This window comes from Echinops telfairi, unplaced genomic scaffold, assembly GCF_000313985.2.
Source record: "Echinops telfairi isolate 266 unplaced genomic scaffold, ASM31398v2 ScPeMD7_2565;HRSCAF=3150, whole genome shotgun sequence".
Taxonomy (NCBI): Eukaryota; Metazoa; Chordata; class Mammalia; order Afrosoricida; family Tenrecidae; genus Echinops; species Echinops telfairi.
The window spans coordinates 1361795-1386180 of NW_022106463.1; the positions used below are offsets into that span (position 1 = coordinate 1361795).

Sequence of the window (24386 nt, forward strand, 5' to 3'; positions counted from 1 at the left end):
AGGTATCAGAAGTTCAAAAAGAAGCAATCAAATTGATGAGAAGGAACATGGACAAAGTGGAGACCCAAAAACCCACCTGTAAAATAATTGGGCAGTTCCTTACAGAAGGGCCATACGGCAGGGATGATAAATCCAGGGTGCGATATAGCACTGGTGAAACGGATAACTATCCTCTAGTTCTTTAATATTTCCTCCCCTTACTATTATGGTTTTAGTTATGCCTCATCAATCTTGTTAGACCCGAGTATGTTCACTTGCATAATGAAGATCGTTAGATGCGTGATAGAGAGCCCTTCAGAAACGGGAACAGGAATGACTCCTTGGGGACCGGGAAGGGCGGGGCTGACAGCAGTGATGACTGCCTAACCCCACTCGAGGGAAGCGAGTGACAACTGTAGGTGAATCGGTCTACTGGACGGTGTAAGATATGGTCCCCAAACGAACAAAAACGAACCACACACAACAGTCATAATAAATAATTAGAATAAGAAGGGTTCCTGGGGACAGGGTGGGGGAGGGAGGGGATAAAGGGGAGCTGATACCAAGGAGTTCAAGAAGAAAGAAAATGTTCTGAAACTGATTGTGATAGCAATTGTACAATTATGCTTGACCTAATTGAATTGTGGAATGTATGATAGCTGTAAGAGCTCCCAATAAAGTGATTAATAAAAAAACAAATAAAAATAAAATTTAAAAGCAGCAGCAGCAGCAAAAAAAAAAGAAATAGAAAATCTCTTGACCTCCACCGTGAAAACATAGGACAGTATTGCAATGGTCATACAGTCGCCTCCTCTTAACCTGAAACAATTCTGCTATGTCTTTAAATATTCAATCTTACATCGTCAGTGTTAAGTTACATTCATACGCTTCAATTCGCCTTCTTGTGCCACGCAGTCTCCCCGACGGGGCTGACCACAGTTAGGATAGCTAATCCCATGGGTGATGTCCAATCTGGGTGTGCATAGTACGGCTCCTTCCCTCTCTCTGTGCCCACTAATGACCTCTGCTCCCTATGCTCTTACTCTTCTGGATACTTCAAATGACAGATCACCCCCTCCCCCAAAATCAACACCAGTGGGTCTCATGAAAAAGGACAAAAAAATAAATCGAATAAGAGTGTTCATGGAGTGGCCTACATTTACAGATGCAACCAAATGAAAACCCCTATGGCTGAAATTCACAATTTTTAACATTGTCTTTCCAGCTGGGGCCATCAAAACTACTCTACGACCTTGTCCCTTATAGGCCAATGAAGGTTTTGAAAAATGGTGCTTTAGGACTCAGTTGGCTGGTTGGGAACACACACTGCATGGCTCCATTCAGCAATCAGCTAAGGGAACCAGACGAGTTCTGCGGTTCTACCCAGCACCCAAAAATTTGAAAGGAGTTCTCGATCCCCGCCGATCCCCGCTTCTGCATCCCCAGTGGAAGGCCAGCTCTTGGCCAGGCAGTGTGTTAGGCCCGGGGGATGCACTGAGGCACAAGACAGAGCTGGTCTACCCTCCTAGAGCTTACCCCTGAGGGCTATCAGTTCGAACCCACGCTGCAGATCTGCAGGCAAAAGGCCTAGCCAGCTGCTTCAGAAAGATTTGCAGCCTCGGTTACAACTCTTGGGGCACAGCAGTTCGACTCTGAGATTGAGGGTCTGAGTGGAAGACTGACTCAGCAGCATGTGGCAACAAGAATGGGGACCGCCTGAGCGTGGGCACTTGGTGGAGCTGGGCAGTGAGTCAGTAAGACTTGGTGGCTTGACACAATCGCCTTTCAAATGTGTTAAAATGTCCCTAATTCAAACTTCCTTTAATGGCATTTCTAACTTGCACATTGTCGCATCCAGAAAACAGCAAAACCCTCCCCCACGTTCTTACTATAAGATGCTTACATTTCACCCCGTTCAGACGGTCCGTTTCCTCCCGGTCACCAGCGAGAACTCCATCATGAGAGCCCGTGAAGCTCAGCTCAGGAATCAGCCGGGCTGGAGGGGCCACCCTTCTCAGCGTGCACCCAATTCAGGGCACTGCCGGTCTGTCCTCCACACATCCACAAGGCACCTCCGGCTCTGCCTGCGCCCCCGTGCCACGGGCACCAGGAAGAAGAGGTGGAAAGCTCTTGTCTTTTCAGCTCTGAGCAAACTGTGACAAGAGAGAAACAAGGTGCCAGACGCAGACCCTGGGTTCCCACGTGTGCCTCCAGCCAGAAGCCTTGGTTTTATCTAGGATGCTCCCCGGACCGGGGAAGGGTGGTGGGAGCCAGGCAAGGAGGGCAGAGGAGGAAACACTGGGTTCACACACACGCTGCGGGGGCAGCTTTAAAACGCCAATGCCGGAAACCACCCAGACCAGGAAATGAGGAGCTTGGTGGCAGGCGGGGGTGGTAATGCTTGTGGCTATGTGTAGTATAATGCCTTTCATACATACACACGTACATGCATACGCACCTATGTGTGTATAATGGGTACACACATACCCATAGTGCGTGTGTGCATGTGTAATGTGTGTACAATTGAGGACATGGAATGTCTGCACGTGAGAGTGTGTGTGTGTGTGAATGTTATGTGGGTGCATAATGAGCAGTGTGAGCATGGATGGGGTGTGTGTGTGGTATGACTACTGTGTGGTGTGTGCATGTATAACCTGAGTGTATGTAAGAGCATGGGTTGTCTATGTGAATGTGTGTGTGTGTGTGGTATAGGTAGTGTGTGTGTGTGTGTGTGTGACAGTGTGTAGTGAGTATGGATTATCTGTGTATGAGTGAGTGTGAATGAATGTACAGTATGGGTAGTATGAATGTATGCATTTCAGTACGCGTGCTATGTGAGGAGTATGCGATATATGTCTGTGTATAATGTAAGTGCATGTGAGAGTGTGGCTTGTGTGTGTTGGTGTTCAGCACGGGTATGTATTTCAGCATGTGTGTGTTATCTGAGGAGTGTGTGGCAAAAGGTGAGTGTATGTGAGACTGTATCGTCTGCGTGTGGGTCTTCTGCATGGGTAGTGTGTGGTGAGTGTATAGTGAGCGTGTGTGTGCATGAGTGGTGTCTGAGTGTGGCGTATGGGTAGGTGGTGTGCACGCTCTGTATGTGTGAGTGTGCCAGTGTGAGTAACTCTGTGTGTGGCTCACAGCTGTCTATGGAATCACTGTGCAGTCAGTCGGGTATGGGAACCGCTGCTGGAGTCCAAGATTTTACTTTAATGTTCTGGTCGTCCCCACTGGCCCTGGCAGTCTAAAGCCCGAACACATCTGATGTTTTTTTCCTTCATGCCACACCAAATCTGTCCATGTGGACCTCCCACATGGTGCTAGCCTCACAACACAAGTTTTGTTCCTCTTTCCAAATGTTTGAAGATTTGAAGTGAGCTATATCACAGTCAAAAGAAAGCCTTTTATTCAACCATCAGAATGTGTTTAAGACTCCTGCGTTCTCTACCGGAAACAGAGAAATCGTATCCACAAGCAAGGAGAGAACAGAGAAAAGGAATACGGAAAAACAAAGACACAAAAGTCATTTAATCACGCCTTTCCCCAACTGGAAAACAGCCACTTTCTAAACTGCCTGTCCCCATCAAACCAAGACTCTGAGCCAGTGGTTCTCAACCTTCCTCATGCCGCAACCCTTTCATACAGTTCCTCATGTGGCAAGTGACTCCCCCAACCATAACATTATTACCATTGCTACTTCATCACTGTCATTTTGCTACTGTTATGAATCGAGCGACCCTTGTGGAAGGGTTGCTCGGCTCCCAAAGGGGTCGCGACCCACAGGTTGAGAGCCGCAGCTCTAAGGAGACAGGCATGTTCCCTGATCTGAAACATTTCCTGCTCCCACGGAACGTTAAGCACCCACCTCCATAAGCAAAATCCAGTTCCGTGCAAACGGCAGCAATGCACAGCAGTTCCCGGGGTCAAACCTTTTCCTCTTCACTCAGTTGGGCTCTGATGGGTTCACCCTCGTCCCTGTGGGCTGGGCCGGTGGAGACCAGCCATGGGCCTGGGAGTCCACACTTCCTGCAATTCACACCGGTCAGCTTCTCCCCTCTCCGCCCCAGGTCCCATGGGCTAGGTCAACGGGGCACGCCCAGACTCAGCCCAACTCTTCATAGCTTTCTCCCCGACGCTGACTCATCTTGGGGCCCTCGCTGGTCACCTAAAGCAAGCACACCAAGTGGGCTCCTTGCTGGCCCCTTTAAACTTCCAGCTGTGGAAGGGGGTTATTCTGGTGGGCGTTGACTTTTCCTGCTTCGATGCATCCAATGGCTATCCACTTGCCCCAGCTACTCAAGCTCGGCTTCTCATTCCTCAGCCGCGGCACAACATGTCTGACTTCCTCCCCAGTCACCGCAAATGACAAACAAGTCACCACTGAAGAACCACATCTGCTATTTCCCACTCAGGTTCCTTCTTTCTCTCACAAAATCCCATGTTTTCCTGAGTCTGGAGCCACTGCAGTGACCCCTGCTTTGGACACGAACAGCATCCCCTCCTCATCTGACCTCCAGTGGAAAGACAGAGAATCAGTATCAGCATCAGCAGCCCAAGCATGATTCTTATGAGGCCCCTATGTGACATATCTCCACCTTCTTGACCAATTCTGACCTGACCCGCCGTCCCTCCCATGGCAGTCTACTTCTCGGTTGAGTTCAAAATTAATAGAAATGGCCACACCGACCATACTCACCAGTATGGGGCTTATTAAGGAATTAATAAGTTACAATTCGGGATCAGGAAAGGCTCAGAATACAGTTCTTCAATGAAGATAGCTCTCTTGGATTACTGACACCTCAATCTTGTGTACCAATTCAACGCCTACCATATGTTACACAATGCACTACATGTTACAAAGCTCTTTAGCACCACTATTAACAGTGCCTGAGGCTTCCCACTCCACCAGTAAGCCTCAACCTGAAGGCTCTCAGCTCTTTTGCTCTGGAGGTCGACAAGCCTAGCTCTGTTGACCAATGCCCAGAGGCATTCCACTCTGCCACAAAGAGGTCTCAGTGCTCTCGATCGGTAGATTGGCACATCCACTGCAATGCCTTGCTCCATAACTCAGAGGGCCACTGCATCATCTCAGGCTAGTGTTCTGGTTCTGCTGTTACAGGCTCTCTTCCACACTTGCTACACATTCTCCCCGTGTTACAGTTCTGTCTGCTGGGTCTATGAGGTTCTCGACACACACACTCAGGGTCGAAAGGGCACACCCTGCTCCAGGCTCTTCTTTCTAGGTGGTAGTCATGTCCTCCAACCTGACCGCTGAGATGGCTCATTGGAATCCTCAAAGGATGGTGAAACTGACCAATCACCTGATTAGGTTCCCTACACACCCTATTTGCATTGTCCTACCTGCACTAGGGTGCCATGTATCTTACTTGCATTCTTAGTGAGTTATCCAATCCACTCTGTGGGACACAAGCCCTTCGTTTGCAAAGTCCCCATGCAGTCCTTTGGTGACAGTTACTAAACCAAGGCAAGAAAGGCCACATAAAAGCAATCCATAGATAGGGAAGTGTGTGCGCGTGTGTGCGTGCATGTGTGTGTAAGGGGGGTGTCCATTTAGGTGCGTTTGAGAAAACAAAGTGACATACACACAATTATTCACCCTGATGGAGAGGAAGAGAAAATCCCAGAAGGATCTTCTAGATACTTAACTTTTTTCTAGACGCTCTTTGAGGGCAAAAGTCACAATGCCCTGCTTTCATGTGTAATCACTGTTTCTAGAACAGATGCATTATCTTGATCTGATATAAAGGAACAATAAAAGCTGCCCTTTCCCTCTCCAGCTGGAAGCTCTCCCTGTGGCTGTGTCTCCCACAGGCATCTTGATCGAGTTTGCACCGGTACCTAAGGGACCCCAGTGGGGAGAGAGAAGACAGTCCCTGGGGATTTTCAAGCCTGGCACACTCCCCGACTCCCCCACCATGACCACACTGGGAGCTGCAGCACAGGGCTCAAAGGAACCGGAAGGCCCACAAGCCCACTTCCGTATATGAGGGACCAGCCATGACTTCTACTTGATGAGGAAAATGGGGAAAAAGAAAGCCAAGCTTCGGCGTGAACGCTCTTGATTTTGAAAAACTAGAAACAAAAAAATCTCCCCCCACCCCCCAATTTCAGATCCTAAGTGTGGGTCCAAATTAAGCCAACTGCAAAAGGATCTCCCCCCTGGGGGGTACCGGCTCGCAACCTCCGGTGGGACAGCTGAGCCTGAGCAGGCCTCTGACTTCCCGTCTTTGGAAGCGGTCCTCACACAAAGCCCATCTGCTCGCGCAGGCACGTGGGGCAGCGACATTCCGAATGAGAACACGGAGTTCCCCAAGTCTTCCGAGAGGGCGCCTCGACCATGCACCAAATCTTAGGGTTCAGGAGGCTGGGGGGGGGTGTGGGGTGGGGTGGTGTGTATTGGGGTGTTTATGACACATTTTGTGCTCCTGGGGGTGAAAACTAACTAAATAAGCGGGGCTCTGGAAAGCAATAGGGGAGACAGCCCGGCATTCTGGAAGGAAGGGGTCCCCAGGGGGAGCCCACAGAATGGTCCAGAGGAAAGCTGGGCCAAGTATGTAACTGTGGGAAACGAAATCAAGCGCCGTTCTGAGGCCGGACAGCCTGCGCTTCAGCAAGGGCGAGGAGGCCTGGGGACGTGAGAGGAAGCCCCTTACCAAACAGCCGACTGAAGGCCTCCGGGAAGAGGCAAACAGTGGGGCGGCTGCAATGGCATGGCCTGCTCGTTGTGTTGTTGTGTGTGCGTTAATAAAATCAGTGCACACAGATAAAAGACCCCAGGCAGACATACCGAAGTACTGTCAGAAAAAAAATTCGGATTCTCATGGCGGCTATTTTCTTCACACTGAGTTCCTAAAGCGTCCTACCAAACCAGCGTCATGGAAGACGCTGACCAGAGCTGCCGTCTCAGAGGCAGATGGGCCAGGCCTTTCTTTTGAGATGCCTCGAAAAGCAAACAAACGCACAGCCATCGGGCAGAACTGCTCCTGGGGGTTCTGAGACTGTGACTCTCTATTGGAAGGGAAAGCCTCACCTGCCTCCAGAGGAGCGGCTGGCGATTTCAAACCACCGACCTTGTAGTCAGCAACTCAATGCGCAACCTCGGTGGCGCCAGAGGCTTCTCTGGGTGTGTTCAAGTCACCAGCCTTTTGGTCGTCGCGGAGTGCTTAACTGTTTGTGCCGCCCAGCAACTCCAAAGATGTTCTCTAATGACCATGTTATCCTCTTAATATGGTAACCGATAGCAAACACCAAACTCACTGCCATCGAGTCAATGCTGGCTCATCGTGACTTTAGCCGTTTGCCTGAGTAGAAAGCCCAGTCTTTCTCCTGCAGAGCTGCCGGTGGTTTCGAACCGCCGACCGTGCGAACCACGGGCCAAAATAGAACCACTACACCACCAGGGATCATAAAGGGAGAAAAGCTATCTTGGCTAAGTTGGCCAGACTGGGCTAGTGAAGAAGACCGTTTTAGCGCAAGCAGTTCTGGGCAGGGGATGTCTCCCCATCTGGGAATATCATGGTGGGAGCTTTCTATCACATTGGGGGGTGGAGGGATTTGAAACCACAAGGGAACCATGAAATGATGAGGGTAGGCCAAGACTCTGCTGACTTGACCCCTGATTTCTTCTAGGAATCTCAGAAACCTTGGCCCCAAAGAGAAAGACACAAATACAGCAGGTGGGAAAGCAAGACGATTTTCTGATGCTGTGTTCCCGTACTGGTTGGGCCTCCTGCTCTAGCCTTCCCAGACTGAAAAGCAGAAACACAGGGGCAGCATCACCAGGGCAGCGTCGAAGGAAGCCCGGGATGTGCAGAAAGAAGAGGGGTGCCGCCATGGCAACACTCATCATTCCTGGGGGGTCCTCTCTGACTGGGTGCTGAGTCTGACTTGTTCTATTATGCTCTGCCACGGTCTTGGGCCTCCCCCATGCCTAACGCCACTAGGCTTACAGTGGCTCTTTGCTGATTAGAGCCAGGGACGTTGCTTTGAATTTACACCGAATGTCTACAAGTTGGCTGGGGATTCCGTCATGTTATTTACTTCTGAACTGAACAAGCTTTATTTCTATTGCGTATTGAGTGATTCTTCCAATATCATAACCAGCTCCAAATTATCATCATCACACCAGCAAGTGTGCCCATCTTGCCAAGTAAGAGCAAATCCATCTCATGTAATGAATGACTGCGGGAAGAGATCTTATCAGCCGGATCGAGGTTGGTAAGAAAACATTTTTACCCTAAGTATAATGGGTCAGACCCCTAAAAATCCAACTCTCCAGCCACTTCACAAAAGTCCAAGAACCTATGGCACATAGCACTAGTGTTTGGTCACATTTCTTGGGCGCCTTCCACTCTACAAGCGTTCTTTCTGCCTGTAGGTAGCTGACGAAGTGAGTGACTACTTGATCCCAAGTTTATAGAATGGAAGTTGAAGCTCAAAAAGGTAAGCCAACGGCCCGCAGTCACGTAGCCAATACAATACAGTTTGCTTGCTTCTTAACCAAGAGCCTTTCTTCCTAACTAACAAAAGCCCAATTGTATTGGCAACAGCCATGTGTCTAGCAAGAGGACATTCCAATCCCGCTTGAAACCCCCTCCCCCGTAACAAAATGAGTAGGTTCTGGCTGGTAAGCAAGATGTGGGGGAAGCTATTGAAAAAAGAGACAGAACCGGAGTGCCCCATTTTGCTGTCTCACTGCTCTTGCCTGGAATGTTGGCTGCAGGGTCTCACCTAGGTAAAGAATGGCAGGGCAGAAAGACAAGAGGAGTCTGGGTACTTCACCGTGCTGGAGGACCACCGTGCCAGCCAGCATCTGCCGGCCTCCAGTGGATCTTTTGATCAGAGAAGGAATGCACAAGGGCCAAGTCTCTAGCAGGGGGTTTGTTAGAGGCAGCTGAATTCAATTCACACGTGGTATTGCAAACAGGACTCTCAGGCAGAATCTACAGAGACACACCAGTCCATCAGACCCTAACATGTAGACCAACTGCTGGCCACTCATTGTTTAACAGGCCTCCCCTGGTTGGCAAAGAATATGGAATATGATGTGAATGGCTGCCAGAAGAATACGAGTCCGTCCCAGAAGAAATAGAACCAGAACCTTCCTCAGATGCAAGGCAGAAAGACCAGTTGCTGGACTAGAATGGCAGGATTGGTCATGTAGGGAGTGGGTCAGAGGAAATCAGGGACGTCCTCCCCGAGGTCCAGCAACACAAGAAGAGCTGCAACAATGAGCTCCAGAGCACCAAGGATCGTGAGGATGGCAACGTTTCCTTCTCTTATTCATGAGGTCACCGTGAGTCAACAACCAGCCACAAGAACACTAAGGAGTGGGGGTACCGGGAGGGGATAAGGAGAAGGGCACAAAGGGAAGAGAAATAATGGTTCCCTAGAACTACAGGGAAGACATCAGTAATGCTTCTAAAAACACAAACTTATCTTAAAAAAATAAGCCAGCAACATAACACTACAAATTGGGAAGACACCGTGGTGACAAGGTTTAGTGTCGGCTTGGCTCAACCAGGATTCTCAGTGGTTTGGCAGTTAAGACCTAGTAATCCCCATGGATGAGATCTCAAGGGTGTGGCTTGCTTTCAAGATAAGCCGACAATGTGGAAAAGTTGTTAAGCAACCCGGAGTTGGTTCTGACTCCTAGTGATGGAGTAGAACTGGCCACCCAAGGGGTTTCCTAGGGCATCTTCTTCGTGGGAACTGATGGCCAACTGATCCGCTGTCCGCCTTAGAGTTTGCAGCTAAATGCTTGTCCGTGGCACCACCGGGGATCCTTGGCTTATCTGCTGCTGTTGTTGGGTGCCATCGAGTCGGCTCACACCCGTAGTGACCCTATGCACAACAGTGGTGCGCAGCACAGGCATCTGCACAATTGCCTCATGCCCGAGTCCACTGATGCAGGCACTGTGTCCATCCATCTCAGTGAGGGTCTCCTCTTTTCCGTCCCTCTACGTGACCAAACATGACGTCCTTCTCCAGGGACTCTGTTAAGATGAGCCTTGCCCTCCTTGCCTCTAAGGAGCTCTCTGGCCTTACTTTTTCCAACACAGACCTATTTGTCCTTTTAGCTGTCCATGGTACTCGCAATATCCTTCAGCACCACAGTTCAAATGCACTGATTCTTCTTTGGTCTTCCTTATTCAATGTCCAACTGAGGCAATGGGGAAGGTCATGGCTTGGGTCAGGTACATGCTAGTCCTCATTGCATATCTGTGATACTCTGACTAATGTGACCATTACACACCTACTAAGACAGCGTGTCATCAAATGGCCCACAACCACATGGCAGTGAATAATACTCTTGGTAGGAATTGCTCTACAGGACACAACAGATACTAAATCAACTCTTATGTGCCTCCCTAAGGAACAGCGGTTTCATGTTGGGCTAATAGCCGTAAGGTCAGCAGTTCAAAACCACCAACCCCTCCTTGGGAGAAAGGATTTCTACTCCCATAAAGAGTTACTGTATGGGAAACAGGGGCGGTTCTCCCGTCCTATAGGCTCACCATGAATCTGTTAGGTAGCCAGCTAGGGCGCTGTCCCTCTCTGTGCCAAGGTGCCCTGCAGGAGATTGCTACAGCGACTCAGGGGAGCCCAGCCAGCCATAGGGGCTGGAGTGCAGGCTTACATTCAGGACCTCGGCCAGGAAGGGGTGGTACACCTAGGCGGGTGGTACACCTGGATTGGCCCCATCTAAGCCAGGTGGGCTTGATTCGTCCAATGGGGTTGCCCAGCACAGTCGACCATGCCTCCCAACGGGGGTGGGGTGGGGTAGGGTGGGGGTGGGGGTGCAAAAAAGCCAGAAGTTTGCTCTGGCTTGTGCTCGGTTTACTGTACGCCTGAAATGGCTTCCATCCTCTATAAAACTCTCTTGGATCACAAACCAGGCTTCCAAGTGAATTCTTTCTAGCGCGAAGCCAAGGTATTTCTCCCACAAGAGACCCAACAAATCGGCATCGAGTCGATGGCAGTGGTTTGGCTTTTGAGTTTAGAATCTTTAGGAGCGCCAATGGCTGATCTTTTTCTTGCAGAGAGACTGGTAGGCTTGTGGACCCAAACCATGCATGGCGTTTTGGTTAGCAGCCCTATACTAAGGTGACCAGACGTCCCACTTTTGGTGGGACAGTCCCAACTTTTAACAATGTTTCCTGTGGTGTTTTAAAAATGTCCCGATTTTTGTAAAGAATGCACGACAAGCCAGGGTATACAGTTTTCGGCTGCCATGTGGCTATTTCGCCAGGATATGAGTTTTATCAATGGTGTCCTGCTGGTGTCCCGCTTTACCAATGTTAAAATCTGGTCAACTTACCCTATACTATAAACACTGCGACAGCAGGGGGCCTTTGAACACAATTATATGGGATTTCTTTTCTTCTCCTCTAGACTTTTCTGTATTTTACAAATTTACACAATGAACAAATACTGCATGAATAGGGGCAACCTATATATATATATACATATGTACATACATACCCCTGATGATTTGTCTGTGTCTTGTCAAAATGATTTTGCCTTCTACTTTCAAAAAGCATTCAGGTTACAATTAGGGCCACATTTATCTGAAAGAGGGGGTGGGGGTGGCAAGGAACTGCCTCACCCAGCAGCCATTGTACTGCCACTTCCTGTTCCACCACAGACATTCCTAAACTTGAGTGCTCCTTTTTCCCTCTCCTTTTATTCCAACTTCAGGGTTGAAAGGAGCGTTCACTCCATTGGAGAGTGGTTTCCTCGCAAGAAAAGAAAGAGGAAAAGCACAAGTTCTTTAACTATTAACAAATAGTTTTGTTACAATTAAGGCATCCTGAAGGTGGAATTTTGTAACCAACACTAGGGAAGAGCCATTTAGCAGGAATGAGGCTTTTCTCTCTATTGTTTTCTCAATGCAGATTGTTCAGAGAGAAAAAATTTTTTTTTAAGAAACATAGAAGAATACTATGAAGGAGGAATTGTGTTCCTGTCGAGCATTCTACTCCAATGGCCAACGATTGATTTCTTTATTTCAAGGAGAATGTTTGTTGGGTCATAAGAGGGTCAAAGACACAGACACATCGGATGAAGGAGGCGGTAAGCTTACCGTCACAATGGAGAGTCACTGGCCCACAATTTAGGGGTAGGCTTTGGCCTGGATCCATAGGTGAGCTCAGCTCTGCTAAGCACATGCGTCTGGGCCAGGTCTGGCAAGGCGTTGTGGGCTGGTGGATGTGAGCTCAGATTCCGGGACCCAGGAGGCACAGCGGGGCGGGCAACAGGGGATGGGGCGGGGCAAGATACAAGCACAAAAGTGGCCAGGGCCGAGTGTGGTGCTCCGAGCACCCTACGAGAGTCAGAAGTTAATCGTGCAGATGTTTGATAACAGAGGAGTGGATCAAATTCAGGGGGCAGAATCGTGACGCGCCTGTGGTAAAATGAGGTGAGGGCAGATCCAAAGATCCAGGCAGGGGACGAGGGGGGGGGTGTTAGGCAGTCAGAACAGGGACCAGGGCGCCCACCGGGCATGCTAAAAAATTCAGGCTCTGAGCCAGGAAGGGGCAGCACACCGAGGTGGGCCCCAATCTGGGCCAGGTGAGCTTCATTCAGCAAATGGGGTCGACCAGGACTGTCGACCACGCCGCCTAGTGGAGGGCCTGAAAAGCCGGACCCCGAAGCACATGGCCCTCTTCTTTTTCCTCAAGCTGCTCTCAGCCCACGTGCTGTGGTCTCCTCCGGTCTCAGGTCTCCACGTGCCGTGCCCTGAGGGGGCCTGTGTCAAACCTGAAACTCCTACCCTTTATAAACACTCACTTGAATCACAAACCGGGCTAGGAGTGAATCCTTTCTCGCGTGAAGCCAGGGACCCAGGTATTTCTCACCTGAGCAGCCTAACAGGTTCTGTCCTTCTGGTGAGGTCCATCACAAGAGAGGGTGACACAGTGATGCTGTGCCTTAAGCAACACAGAGCCCATCTGATCCAGGCCAGAGCACAGTGAACCACCAGGAGAGGTCACCTGCAGGGGACACACGGGCAGACACTCAGGCTGCTGCGTAATGGGCTGCCTGGGTGGGGGAGGGTCGTCTATGCTGAAGCACTGGACATGAGAGGAGTCAGGGCAGCCTGCCCCTATCCTACCTGCCTACAGGATGAACACCAGCACCCAGCCTTCTGGAGGTGGCACCCCTCCGGCTGGAAGGAGTCACACACAAGCACGCGTTGTGGTGTGTTGTTAGGGGCCATCAAATCCGACACACAACAGAACGTAATACTGCCACATCCTCTGTCAAACTCACAATCGTTCTCGTGGTTAAACCCACTGTTGCTGCCCCGGTGTCAATCCATCTGATTGAGGAAAAGTCTTCCTCTTTTCCCCTGACCCGCTACCCAGCATGAGAGTCTCCAGTGACTGAACCCTCGCAAGGGCATGTCCCAAAGTGTCTGTGAGATGAAGCCTCCCAACCTTGATTCTAAGCAGCAGGGCACTAGCCTCCCTCACAGCTCCCTCGCCCGCTCACTGTAAATGAGGCCACTCTGACTCACAGTGACCCAATAGGACAACGCAGAACTGCTCTGAGGGTTCTTGAGACTATAAATCGTTGCAGGAGTAGATAGCCTCATCTTTCTCCCACAGAGTGGTTGGTGGATTTGAACTGCTGATCTTGTAGTGAGCAGCAAGACAGATCACCCACAATGGTACAATGGTATCAGAGCTCCCACAGGCACTAGCCAGAACTCTGCAATGGCTGAACTCGGAGGAGGGGCGTGGGGGGGGGTGATTCTTCCCTCTCTGAAGAGTCTGTGTCACAAACATCTCATCAATATTCCTTCCACACTTGGAGAGCATGCCCTTGGCTGGGCGGCCAAAGCCTTGGTTCCCTCTACAGCACAGGGGTAGCACCTGGCGTCCATCGCCAACAGCTGCTGGGAGGATAAATGAACCAAGGCAGATCCAGGGCTTCCTGCCCTGCTCGGATCACGGGCTCTGCACACCGGCTACAGCAGGTTCATCCGACTCCCGGTGAGGCTGTGTTGGAGTCGAACTGGGCTCCCTAGGCTTTTTAGGGACTGACTTTTCAGACGTGGAGCACCAACCAAGCTTTCTTCCTAGGTGTCTAAGGCCAACCTCCGACCTTCCTGTTAGTTGCGTGGACACCACTCCGGGTTCTTACCAGGCTTCACCTCCCCTCCTTACGGCCATCGGTCAAGTTCCAACCCACAGAGACCCTGAGGACAGGGCTGACGTGCCCCAGTGGGTTTCCCAGACCGCAACTCTTTCCGGCGGTAGAAAGCCCTGCCTTATGAGGAGGGCTGGTGGCTTTGAACTGTTGGCCTTTTAGTTAGTATCCCAGTGGGCACCCACTACGCCAGCAGGTCTCCTTCACCACCCCTAGGCAGCACTACTTCATTAGCAACAAAGCAAACTTCCTGCCAATGCTGCCTCTGTGAGTTTCCAAAACTGTAACTGATCAGGGGAGTAGAAAGCCCCATCATTGTCCGGTAGAACCGCTGGTGGTTTCGAACTGCTGACCTTGCGGATCGCAGCCCATTCATAACCACCACACCACCAGGGCTCCTTTCTTCGTTAGCAAAGGTCCTGGGGACCAAGAATGAATTTGTAAATTTGGGTTGAGCACATTATTTCTCCGTAGTGTTTGACTTGGCAATGAAAATAACTCACTCCGTGATTCCTCAGATCACCTGGGATTGACTTGCTAAGGCGATGCCTATTCTTAGAAAGCCCGACACCAGACACACACCATCAGCATTTTCTCTCCAGCTGAATCTGGTGTGAAATCAATGCGTCTGCTTATGGCTCCCCCCACGCTTATTCCATTAACCATTTAAATCACGTACACACTTGCAGTAATGGGCGGGTGGGGGGAATGGATGATGTCAGGAAATGAGAAATAAACTCAGAACTCAGAAACCAAAAGTTGCACTAAGAAAAGGTAGGTTTGCTTGACCAGGGGCTGAATAAAACAGGTTTTCTACTAAAAGTCTGTGTATTTGCTAAATGTGAGCCTGAAAACTGTCTTTTGTTGTTGTTATTGCTTACTATTATAAAATGTGCCATTTTAACTACCTTCACGTATATAGTTGATTGGCACAATGCAGTACAACCAAGACAAAATTCTGATTCCAAAGCATTTCACACCCAGAAACAGGATCCATTAAGCAAGAACACCCCTGGCCCCACTTCTCCCACCAGTCCCTGGTCACCTCTAACCTACTTTCTTTAGCCAGTATTTCCTATGCACGGAATCATACACGATGCACAGCAGAAGGAAACGCTGTCCGTCAGTCCCATGTCGTCCTCAAAACCGCTGTCCTGTCTGAGCCACTGTGTCCGCCTACCTCACGGAGGGTCCTCCTTTTTCGTGCAGCATGATGTCCTTTTCCAAGAACTGGTCCCTCCTGATAACATGTCCAACATATGTGAACCGTCCTCGAGTCTAAGGAACCTTCCGGCTGCACTTCTTTGACGATAGATGTGTTTGTTCTTCCAGCGGTCCACGGGACTTTCAGCATTATTCATCAGCACTGTGATTCAAATGCACCGAGTGTGCTGCAAGCTTCCCGATGTGTTGTCCGGCCTTAACACGCACCCGCGGCAAAGGCAAATGCTGTGGTCCAAGTCGGGCCAATCTTAAGTCTCACAGTGACCTCTTTGTTCTGGACACGCGAGGCCTCGCGGAGCAGATTTACCATGGATTCTCAAGGAACAAATGCAAAATGGATGAACACCCTCCCAAAAAGGAAGTGGAAAGCAGTTTCCCACCTGAACCTCTCTTTCAGGCATCCAGGCTGTGGAGTACTTTGCTCTTCTTCAGGGGTCCACGAGCCCCAGGCCTCACCGGGGAAACTACTGAACCAAGGGCTACGTTTCAGAGATGCCCCACACCCCCCCCCCGGGTCATTTGCAAGCACAATAATGCTGAGGCGCACGCATTCTTGTATAGGTACAAGGGTAGGGCCACGCTGTTTTCAAGGCTTCCTTCAGAAGGGAAGTCACTTCACCCCGCTGCACGCCATTCCCCCCTCCCCACTATCATTAAGTGGACCCTGTCATTATAGGACCCTAGAAGACAAGAGATGAACTGCTCCGCAGGGTTTGCAAGATGACATCTTGTGGGAGCAGACAGCCTCTCCTTCCTCCCAAGGGGTACCTCTCAGCTAGCAGCCCTGTGCGTAACCCACCGTGGCCCTAGTACACAGCTAACTGCAATTCCTCAAGAGAGCACAAGTCACATGTTTCTGAGAAGCAGATAAAGGGTATGCATGTGAAATTGTTCAATAATCTAGTGTTGTTTAAAACTTTTTCCAGGAAAAAAAAGTTAAACCCTCTATTCCTGGTAATAGAGGAGTCAGTATGCATAATAATGAAAAGACATGGTGGAACTAAATTGTATAAAGAAGACGGAGTAAAAAAGCTAAATTTAAATTATTTTGTATGCCGATAAAGAAAAATATCTCGTTATAAGACAATATTCATCAACAAAACATATCTCATTCCAATTCCTTAAAACACCTTCCTTAGAGAACACTCATCTTTGATGTAACTTCTTCCCCTTAAAAAAGTCATTAACTTATATAAAAGATATATGGATAATTGACGTTATGTTAATAAAACAAAAAAAATTTTCCTAAAGTCTTTCTCCCACCACCGTAAAATAAGCATTTTAAAAGTTTTGGTTAAAACTATAACAGACACTAATTGCCATTCAGCAGTGAAGTAACAAGCCCACACGGAAAAAAAAAACAAAACCTATAACAGAAAAGTGGGTGAGGGGCAATGGAGGACGATGTAAGATATGAAAATAATAATCTCTAACTTATCAAGAGTTCGTGAGGGAGGGCAGGGAGGGGAGAGAGGACGAAGAAATGGGGAGCTGATATCAGGGGCTCAAGTGGGAAGAGAATGTTTTGAAAATGATGATGGCGGCATATGTGCAGACGTGCTTGACACACTGGATGAATGTATGGATTGTGATAAGGGATGTAAGAGCCCCCAATAAAAGTACAGAAACAAAACCCAAAAAAACACTATCCCCTTTACATGTTGGTTACATGGGTGTGTTTGAAACTTTGGAATCATAGACTTCTCTGTAAATAAATAGTTACATTTAAGTTAAGCGTTTAAAAGAAAACATTGTAAACATTCAACATTTCCAAGCATTCATAGTCCAAATAAAATGGGGAAAACTGGGTATGTGGTCAGTAAAAAGAACGCATATAGAGCTATGAACTACCATTAATTTCATGGGCCTACTACAGGTTGTTAACGAGTCTTTCTCGGATGCTGATGCATACTTCTTCAGACAGTCCAGCTGCTCAGATTAATTGCTCAGAATATAATAACCCCGAGGCTCACCTTTCCGACTTTAAACTGCTAACGCAGATCAGACAACAGCCTTCAGGGTGGAACGCTACACACGTGAAAACAACGTGCCCCGCCAAGCGACGCCCTGGAGCAAAGATTGCAGTTGTCAGCGATTTGATTTTGCTTAAAGGCACAATCAAGGCTCATGGAAGCAGCAGTCCCCACACCAGCAGACCTGTCCAGAGCATCTCTTTAAAGAACCAAGCTGTCCCTTTGAGGACTAAGGTGCGCCGGACTCAACAAGCCAAGGCACATTCATCTGCATGGGAAAACACTGACTAAGAAAGACTGCAGAAGTGGGATGCTGGCAAAGAAGACAGAAAGAACTCCGCTGGAAGAACAAACAAATCTGTCTCAGGAAGCACTGCCAGGCTGTTCCTTGGTAGTGAGTAGAGCAGACTCCGTTTCCAGTCCTCAGGACGTGATTTCAGGAGAGCCCTGTCTCAGGAGAAGGACATCATGCTTGGTGAATCGGGGTTCAGAGTAAAAGAGGAAGGCTCTCAATGGGACGGACTGACACAGTGGCTGCAACAATGGGCTCAAACGTCACACTGAGTTGTGAGGATGGCACAGGACAGGGCAGTGTTTGTTCTGCAGTCTGACCCACGATGAGGCAGAGCTGGCTTGAGGCCACTGAACACCGGCAACTACCATTAATGCGAAACCTGCACTTTATTGCCGCGATGAATAGATGAAAATGGCACCCTAACTCAAAATACAAGAGAACAATCTGAATCTAAATCACAAAGCAACACAATAGGAAAAGAAGCTACAAGAATAGTTCACTTTACTGCTACATTGGCATGCTAATAGCCTGCTCCATCCAACAGATAGGCACACAGCTGAGAGAGTAACAGTGGTTGTTTCCTCTCATTCTCTGGGTTCACTTAAACGTCTTTTCTTCCAAAAAGCCGTGGGAGCAGATGCAACCTCTATTCCGAGCTAGGAAAGGCTTATTTGAATTGGATGGTGAGGATTCAGTTGCAGCTACTTTATATTACACAGTAACACTATACGCCAGTGGTCCTAATGCAGCAACCCTTCCATACAGTTCCTCATGTGGTGGTGACCCCCCCAACCACAAAATTATTTTCGTTGCTACTTCATAACTGTCATTTTGCTACTGTTATGAATCGGGCAACCCCTGTGAAAGGGTCGTCCGACCCCCCAAAGGGGTCGTGATCCACAGGTTGAGAACCGCTGCTCTAAGCCCAACTGACTTTTTTCCCAGGGGCATTCAATAGGGTATATGGAATCCTGGCCGCTGGTAATTAACATAAATTAAATTTTGGCGGGAACTTTATTGAGGTTCTGATCCTTAATTTGACTGTATTTTACTGCAGGGGAAGCGGCACCAGCCTCATTCTTTCTTGCACTATAATTATCACGAATGGCTTATGTCATAATGAGAGCCCACCTGTATTTTGGATTATTCGCTCGGCTTCTTTCTTTTTATCAAAACCCTGGCTCTGATTACCTCTTTTGTTTGCGAGTGTTTTACCAGAGATTTTCAACTCTGCTGTTGGCCTACAAGCCCCTCTGCGCCCTGACTCTAATATTTTCCCCAGACTTCTGCTCCCTCCCACCCTGCAGACCCTTTGAACGCTGTTTTCAGGGAGGGGGAGGGGGCAGCCCTTGAGGGCAGATTGAACATCAGATTTTCACAAGGAGCAAGGTCATGCCTGGCTGTCAGCTTCCACCGCGGGGGGGGGGGCAATTCTGCACCAAATTACTCATGATCCCGACAAGCTTTGAGAAACCGGCTCTTGACACACGTTAATCCCAGTATATCCCAAAGTGTTGGCAAAGGCCCCTTCCAAAATAGCAGGCTTAGTTTCAAAAGGCACATGACATCAACGGAGAAGGGTTGATTCTCTTGTCGTGTTCCATGGCTGATGGGCCTTTGGGAAATGAAAAAGGTAACAGTGGCGGCTCCCTCCAGTGATTGCAACACCAGGGCCTCGCAACCAAGGAGGAGTCAGGCCATCCTCCCGGGAACTGAGAATGAAATCTTGCTTTTTCCCCCCAAGGCAGTGGAATGAGCTTACTTGCATTCTCCTGCAACTGTGATTTTTAACATGAAAGGTGATAAGGGGTTGGCTTTAAGAAGCCATTTCTTAAGGCAATTACATTTTTCCTGGCTGTATTTACTCACTGCATTTTTGCCAGGTGGGAGGGGCTCCAGTTGCATTTCCTGTAGTCCTGCCCTTGACCTTAGATCTTATCCAGGAATGTGACCTAGGTGAAACACCAGCAGCAGTCTTGCACGTGAGGCACACCATTCTAATGGTGCCGCCTCCCTGGGCGCATCCCTGAGTCGACGCAGCCGAGCTGTTGGATGGTGTGGCAATCACTTCTCAAGCGTTTGCTTTTCGATCCTTCTCGTCTCCCCACACACTAGCTACATCTGTCACAGCAGAAGCACTGCTCTTTCAAACTGGAGGGGAAGAGAGTCAGAAAAGAACTGATCCATGTTGCTACCGCTGTGCTTAAATAAAGCGAGCCAGTCTCATCCCCAGGGCAGTTCACAATAATAACCCCATTTCCCTCCTACCCTCCCAAGACAAGCAAAGTGGGGAAAGCCCTTCTCCGCTTCCCCCAAACAGAACAGAGCAGGGGCTACAGGAAATGGACCGGGAGTCCCTCCCTCTGGGCAAATGCATACAGCAGGAGGGTTGGGGACCTCCTGGATCTTGCCCAGAAAGGAAAAACAGCTAACCCAGTGGTTCACAACCTTCCTACGGCCACGACCCTTTAACTCAGTTCCTCATGTGGTGGCGACCCCTCAACCATAAAATTATTTTCGTTGCTATTTCATAACTGCCATTTTGCTACTGTTATGAGTCAGGCGACCCCTGTGAACGGGTCGTTCGACCCCCAAAGGGGTCGCGACCCGCAGGTTGAGAACCGCTGAGCTAGACAGACCCTTTCAGAGAGAAGGGAGCCAACTGTCCGGTGATACAGAGCCTCGGAGTAGTAGCCAATTCAAAGCCTCCCTGAGGCCCGAGGGAGCGCCTCACCCACCTGGTCACATCCCGCGGTCACCAGCTCCTGCAGCATTTGCCGGTTGACTTCAGCAGTGGTGGCGGCAGAGGTACCCGATTCATTAGCAAAAGGCAACAAGGAGTATCGGATCTCCCGCAGAGCTTTCTGGTAGGGCCCAAATTTGGGGGTGGCTCTCATCTGCTGCTGCTGCCTGGCTGCGTCCTTGGCTCCCAGGACCTTGGCGTCCAGCGCAGGGTCATTGTTGGGTCCCACGGGTAAGCCCTGAGCCAAGGTCTTGGCCGGTTGTTTTAATCCTTCACGAATCTCCTGCAATCGCTGCCTGCCGTTCCCAGAGTACGCCGTGGCAGGGAATGTCTTTGGCCTCATTGTTAGTCCAGTTTCTCCTTCTACTGTAAATACAACCTCCTTAACGCGTTTTAGTATGAAAAAAACAAAACAAAAAAACTGTCCCTAAGAGTTCCTCGTAAACATCGGTTTTCGAAACAACTTCTTTTAGAAAACGCTATGTCCTTGCATTTCCGTGGTTCCTTGCGAGAACCTAGAATGTTCCAGAGCCTTCATTGTGAAGAATCTCACTATCTGAAAAAGAAAACACACGGGGTGGGAGAAAACGTTCACTGGTGGCTTTCACACGGTGTCAATACTTCCCAGCGGTGCACAGTGAGTCTGCGGTGTCCCGCTTGGGACGGTGAAGAAACGGCAGGCCTCCCCTCAGAAATGACAACAGTGCGGTTCAGCTCGACTAAAGCACAGGACCCGCACCCCAAGACACAATCAGCCACACAGCAAGTCGCCACACGCGACTGCGGCTTCCAGGGACAGTGGTCTTAACTCAGGACAGCGTGTCCAAAGTGCTTCCATGCAGTACCACGTGGAAACCCATAGCCTTGCTGGTCAGGATTAAATGATCCACGTGGGGGCTTGCATTTCTGACTTGCCCCATTCCCCCATCTCGAGAACCAATCCATGCCATAGGCCATTCTCCCTGCTGCTTTGCGAACCAAACCTCCCACTTATCTGAAGGAGGTCCGGTCCTTGCATATTTCTGAAAGAAGTGGAGTAGTTGCCGAGGTCAGCCCCGGCCCCTTTCTCTTTCCCCTGGCCTCAGACCAGGCGGAGCCACGGTTCTAAAGCTCAGCCATGGCCAAGATTAAGGCCCGGGGCCGTCGCGGCAAGAAGAGCTGCTCAAACGGCTCGACGGCCCGAAGGTGGAATTGTCGCAGCAGTGCGTTGCCAAAGTGACCGGTGGCGTGCGTCCAAGCTCTCCAAAATCCGAGTTGCCCGCAAATCCATGGCTCACCATCATCAACCACACTCCGAAGGAGAACTCAGGCAGTCCTCCAAGGGTACGAAGGGCAAGCCCCTGGATCCGCGGCCCAGGAAACTCGGGCCATGCCCCACCGGCTCAACAAGCCCGAGAGCCTGCAGCCCAGGAAGCAGTGGCGGAAGGAGCTGTCCGCACTGCACGAGTACACGTTCAAGGCCTGTACAACAACAAAACCTCCTCAGTCTTCTGGAAGGAGCCCTGGGCGGCTTTTTATTCCTGTGAAGACTTCCAGTCTCTGAAACTTACAGGGTCAGTTCTACTCTGTCCTCTATGAGTTGGAATCGGCTTGATGGCAGTGAGCTGGCTTTTCTGGGAGCCAAACCTGGGAGTCTTCCTGAAAGCAGAGGGTGCTGGGAGAGGGACAGCTGTTAGCAGAATTGGTAAGAAGGCTGGAAGATGGGAGGTATGTCTGACTCCACCTCACAGCTGTCGGCCTGTTTAAATACTCTCTTCCCCTCGTCAGCTAAGAGAAAGTCACACGCTGACATGACACCATTTTTACAGCCGGTGCAGTTCACTCACTGGCTTTGAAAATGTCGTTCTTTTTGAAGACCGCCCTCATATCCAATACAGGATTTCTGTGGGACTGAGAAAGAAGGCAGGTGATCACATGTACTCTCTGGGACATGCGCGGGACCACCAGTGTCCCACCACACGTGCTGTGCGGTTAGCTGCACCGAGGGGTGGGGCTGGTGTGCCACGCCTGCTCAGTTTGGGTCTTTTTGGCCCTCAGCCAGCTGCAGCTGACTTCACATGACGTGCGGGCCACCTCCATTCACAGGGCCTTGAGTACAGGGCAGGCCGAACCCCCTGTTCAGGCCTGAAGAATGCAGAAAAGAATGACTCGCTTTGGACTTGCAAAGGAAGAAAACAAACGGTTTAGGTGCAGGGTAGAATGTGTGGCAATAAAAGTATGCTCAAAGATTTTGGGGACAATACTCCCTCCCCCCCTTCCTGAAATCCAGTTCAGATAAAACAGCAAGGTAAGTACAATTAGAAAATGATCTAAGGAATAAAAGAGGGCTTTGCATGTAGGAGGGAGTCCTAGTGGCACACTGGGCTAAGCACTGGGCTGCTAACTGCAAGGTCAGCAGTTCAAATCCACCAGTCAATCCTTAACAGAAAGGATTGGATTGGGGCGTGGAGGGGAATGGGCAGCTGACACCAAATATGAGAAGAAAATGCTCTGGAATTGATTGTGATGATGGCACAAATCTTAAGATGATAAAATGATTAAGTTGTATGATATGTTGGGGGAGGCTACTATAAACTGTTGCTTTAGAACTATTAATAAAGAACATAGGCAATAAGTGTGGGCAAAAATATGGACAAATTGGAAGTGTTTTCCACTGATTTGGCGTATGTAAGTTTATATAACACTTTATATAAAACTATTTCTTGGAAAGTCAGTGATATACTTTTCAACTGAGGCTTTTCTGTTTTATTTTGCTATTGTTACTGGTTGTTGTTTTTTGTTTCTGTGCTTTTTATTGTTGTAGGATTAATAGTTTCTTGGAGCTGGGGGAAATGAGGAATAAAAATACAATATAGAATATACTAACACTGTAGTGATGATTGTACAGCTCTTTTCAGGATGTTTAAACTACTGTATGATATGTGAATTATATGTCAATAAAACTGTTAGAAATTTTTTTTAAAGTCCCATAAAGATTTATAGCCTCTAGGGGACTATTGGTCTCTCTGTGTTCTGAGAAAAGAAGAATCATGAAAGTCATAGTTACATGGAAACAATTAGTTCGATGAACTAATGAACAACCACATAGACATGACCCGAGACCAGAAGAACTAGATGGCGCCTGGCTGCCAACACCAACTGCTCTAAAAAGGATCACATTAAAGTATAGGGTCCTAAACTTCTCTATTAAAAAAAAAATTGCTCTGTGTCCCACTGGCAATTAAACACATCTGCAGTATAGCCCCTAGTACAGGATGAAATGTAGGTATCAACTTCTGCATCGCCCGTGGGTCATTCCAGTGCTCCCCCACTTTGGGACGTTCCATTAGAGGGTCTTTAATATCGAGTGGGAGAAAACTGTGGGGCAAAGCTCAAAAGTCAGTCTCACTGGTCAAACAGAGCCTGGTAGAGAAATGAACTTATCCCAGGGGCTCAATATTCGGCCACACAAGTGTTCTCGCCCGTCGTTAGATGGGGCGAATCGGCTTCTGACTCACAGTCACCCCATGACAGAGACCCTGTGTGTTCCTCTCCCGCCACCCCTCCACTCCAGAACAAGTCACCCAGGCCGAAACAGTCAGGAGGTCCACTTTACAAGGGCGTGCTGAAGTTACCAGGGTGGCTGCCCGGAACTGGGATGTGCCCTGGACAGCGATGAACCCTGAAGATGGATTTGTCACCAAACAGCATGAGCGAGGCGTGTGGGGGTAGGGTACAAGAGGAGGGGGGCAGCTTAAACATCAAGGCCTGGAGGTCAGGGAGGACAGGGGACACTCACAGGCACTGCTGGGGCCCAGGGTGGAGTGTGTCCAACAAAACGGGCCCTCACTGTAAGGCGGCGATAGTCAGAATCCCGATGACCCAACGCAGAGTCCACTCCAGCCAGCTGGTCAGTGACCTGGCCTGGATTTTCAGGGAAACAAACGGGGCCAACGGGCTTGGAGTCATGTAAGGTGTGACTGACCTGCTCTGTGTCTACCGGTGGCTGTGGCAT

At 49.4% G+C, this 24386-nt stretch overlaps 1 protein-coding gene and 1 pseudogene across 4 annotated transcripts in view; one reads left to right on the forward strand and one right to left on the reverse strand.

The window, feature by feature from the left end:
- LATS2 (large tumor suppressor kinase 2) overlaps positions 1-24386 on the reverse strand; it is a 61872-nt gene that overhangs the window by 29574 nt on the left and 7912 nt on the right. For 2 of the 4 annotated variants that reach the window (XM_045294043.1, XM_045294042.1), the window contains exon 2: positions 20388-20948. In XM_045294043.1, coding sequence (XP_045149978.1) covers positions 20388-20735 — 348 coding nt within the window. In that variant the 5' untranslated portion in view covers positions 20736-20948. Of the gene's footprint in view, positions 1-1882; positions 2066-20387; positions 21048-24386 lie in introns of those variants that run through there. The other 2 variants (XM_004714827.2, XM_045294044.1) reach the window with 2 other exon arrangements.
- Positions 21510-24386, forward strand: part of LOC101652886 — a 56240-nt pseudogene continuing 53363 nt past the window's right edge.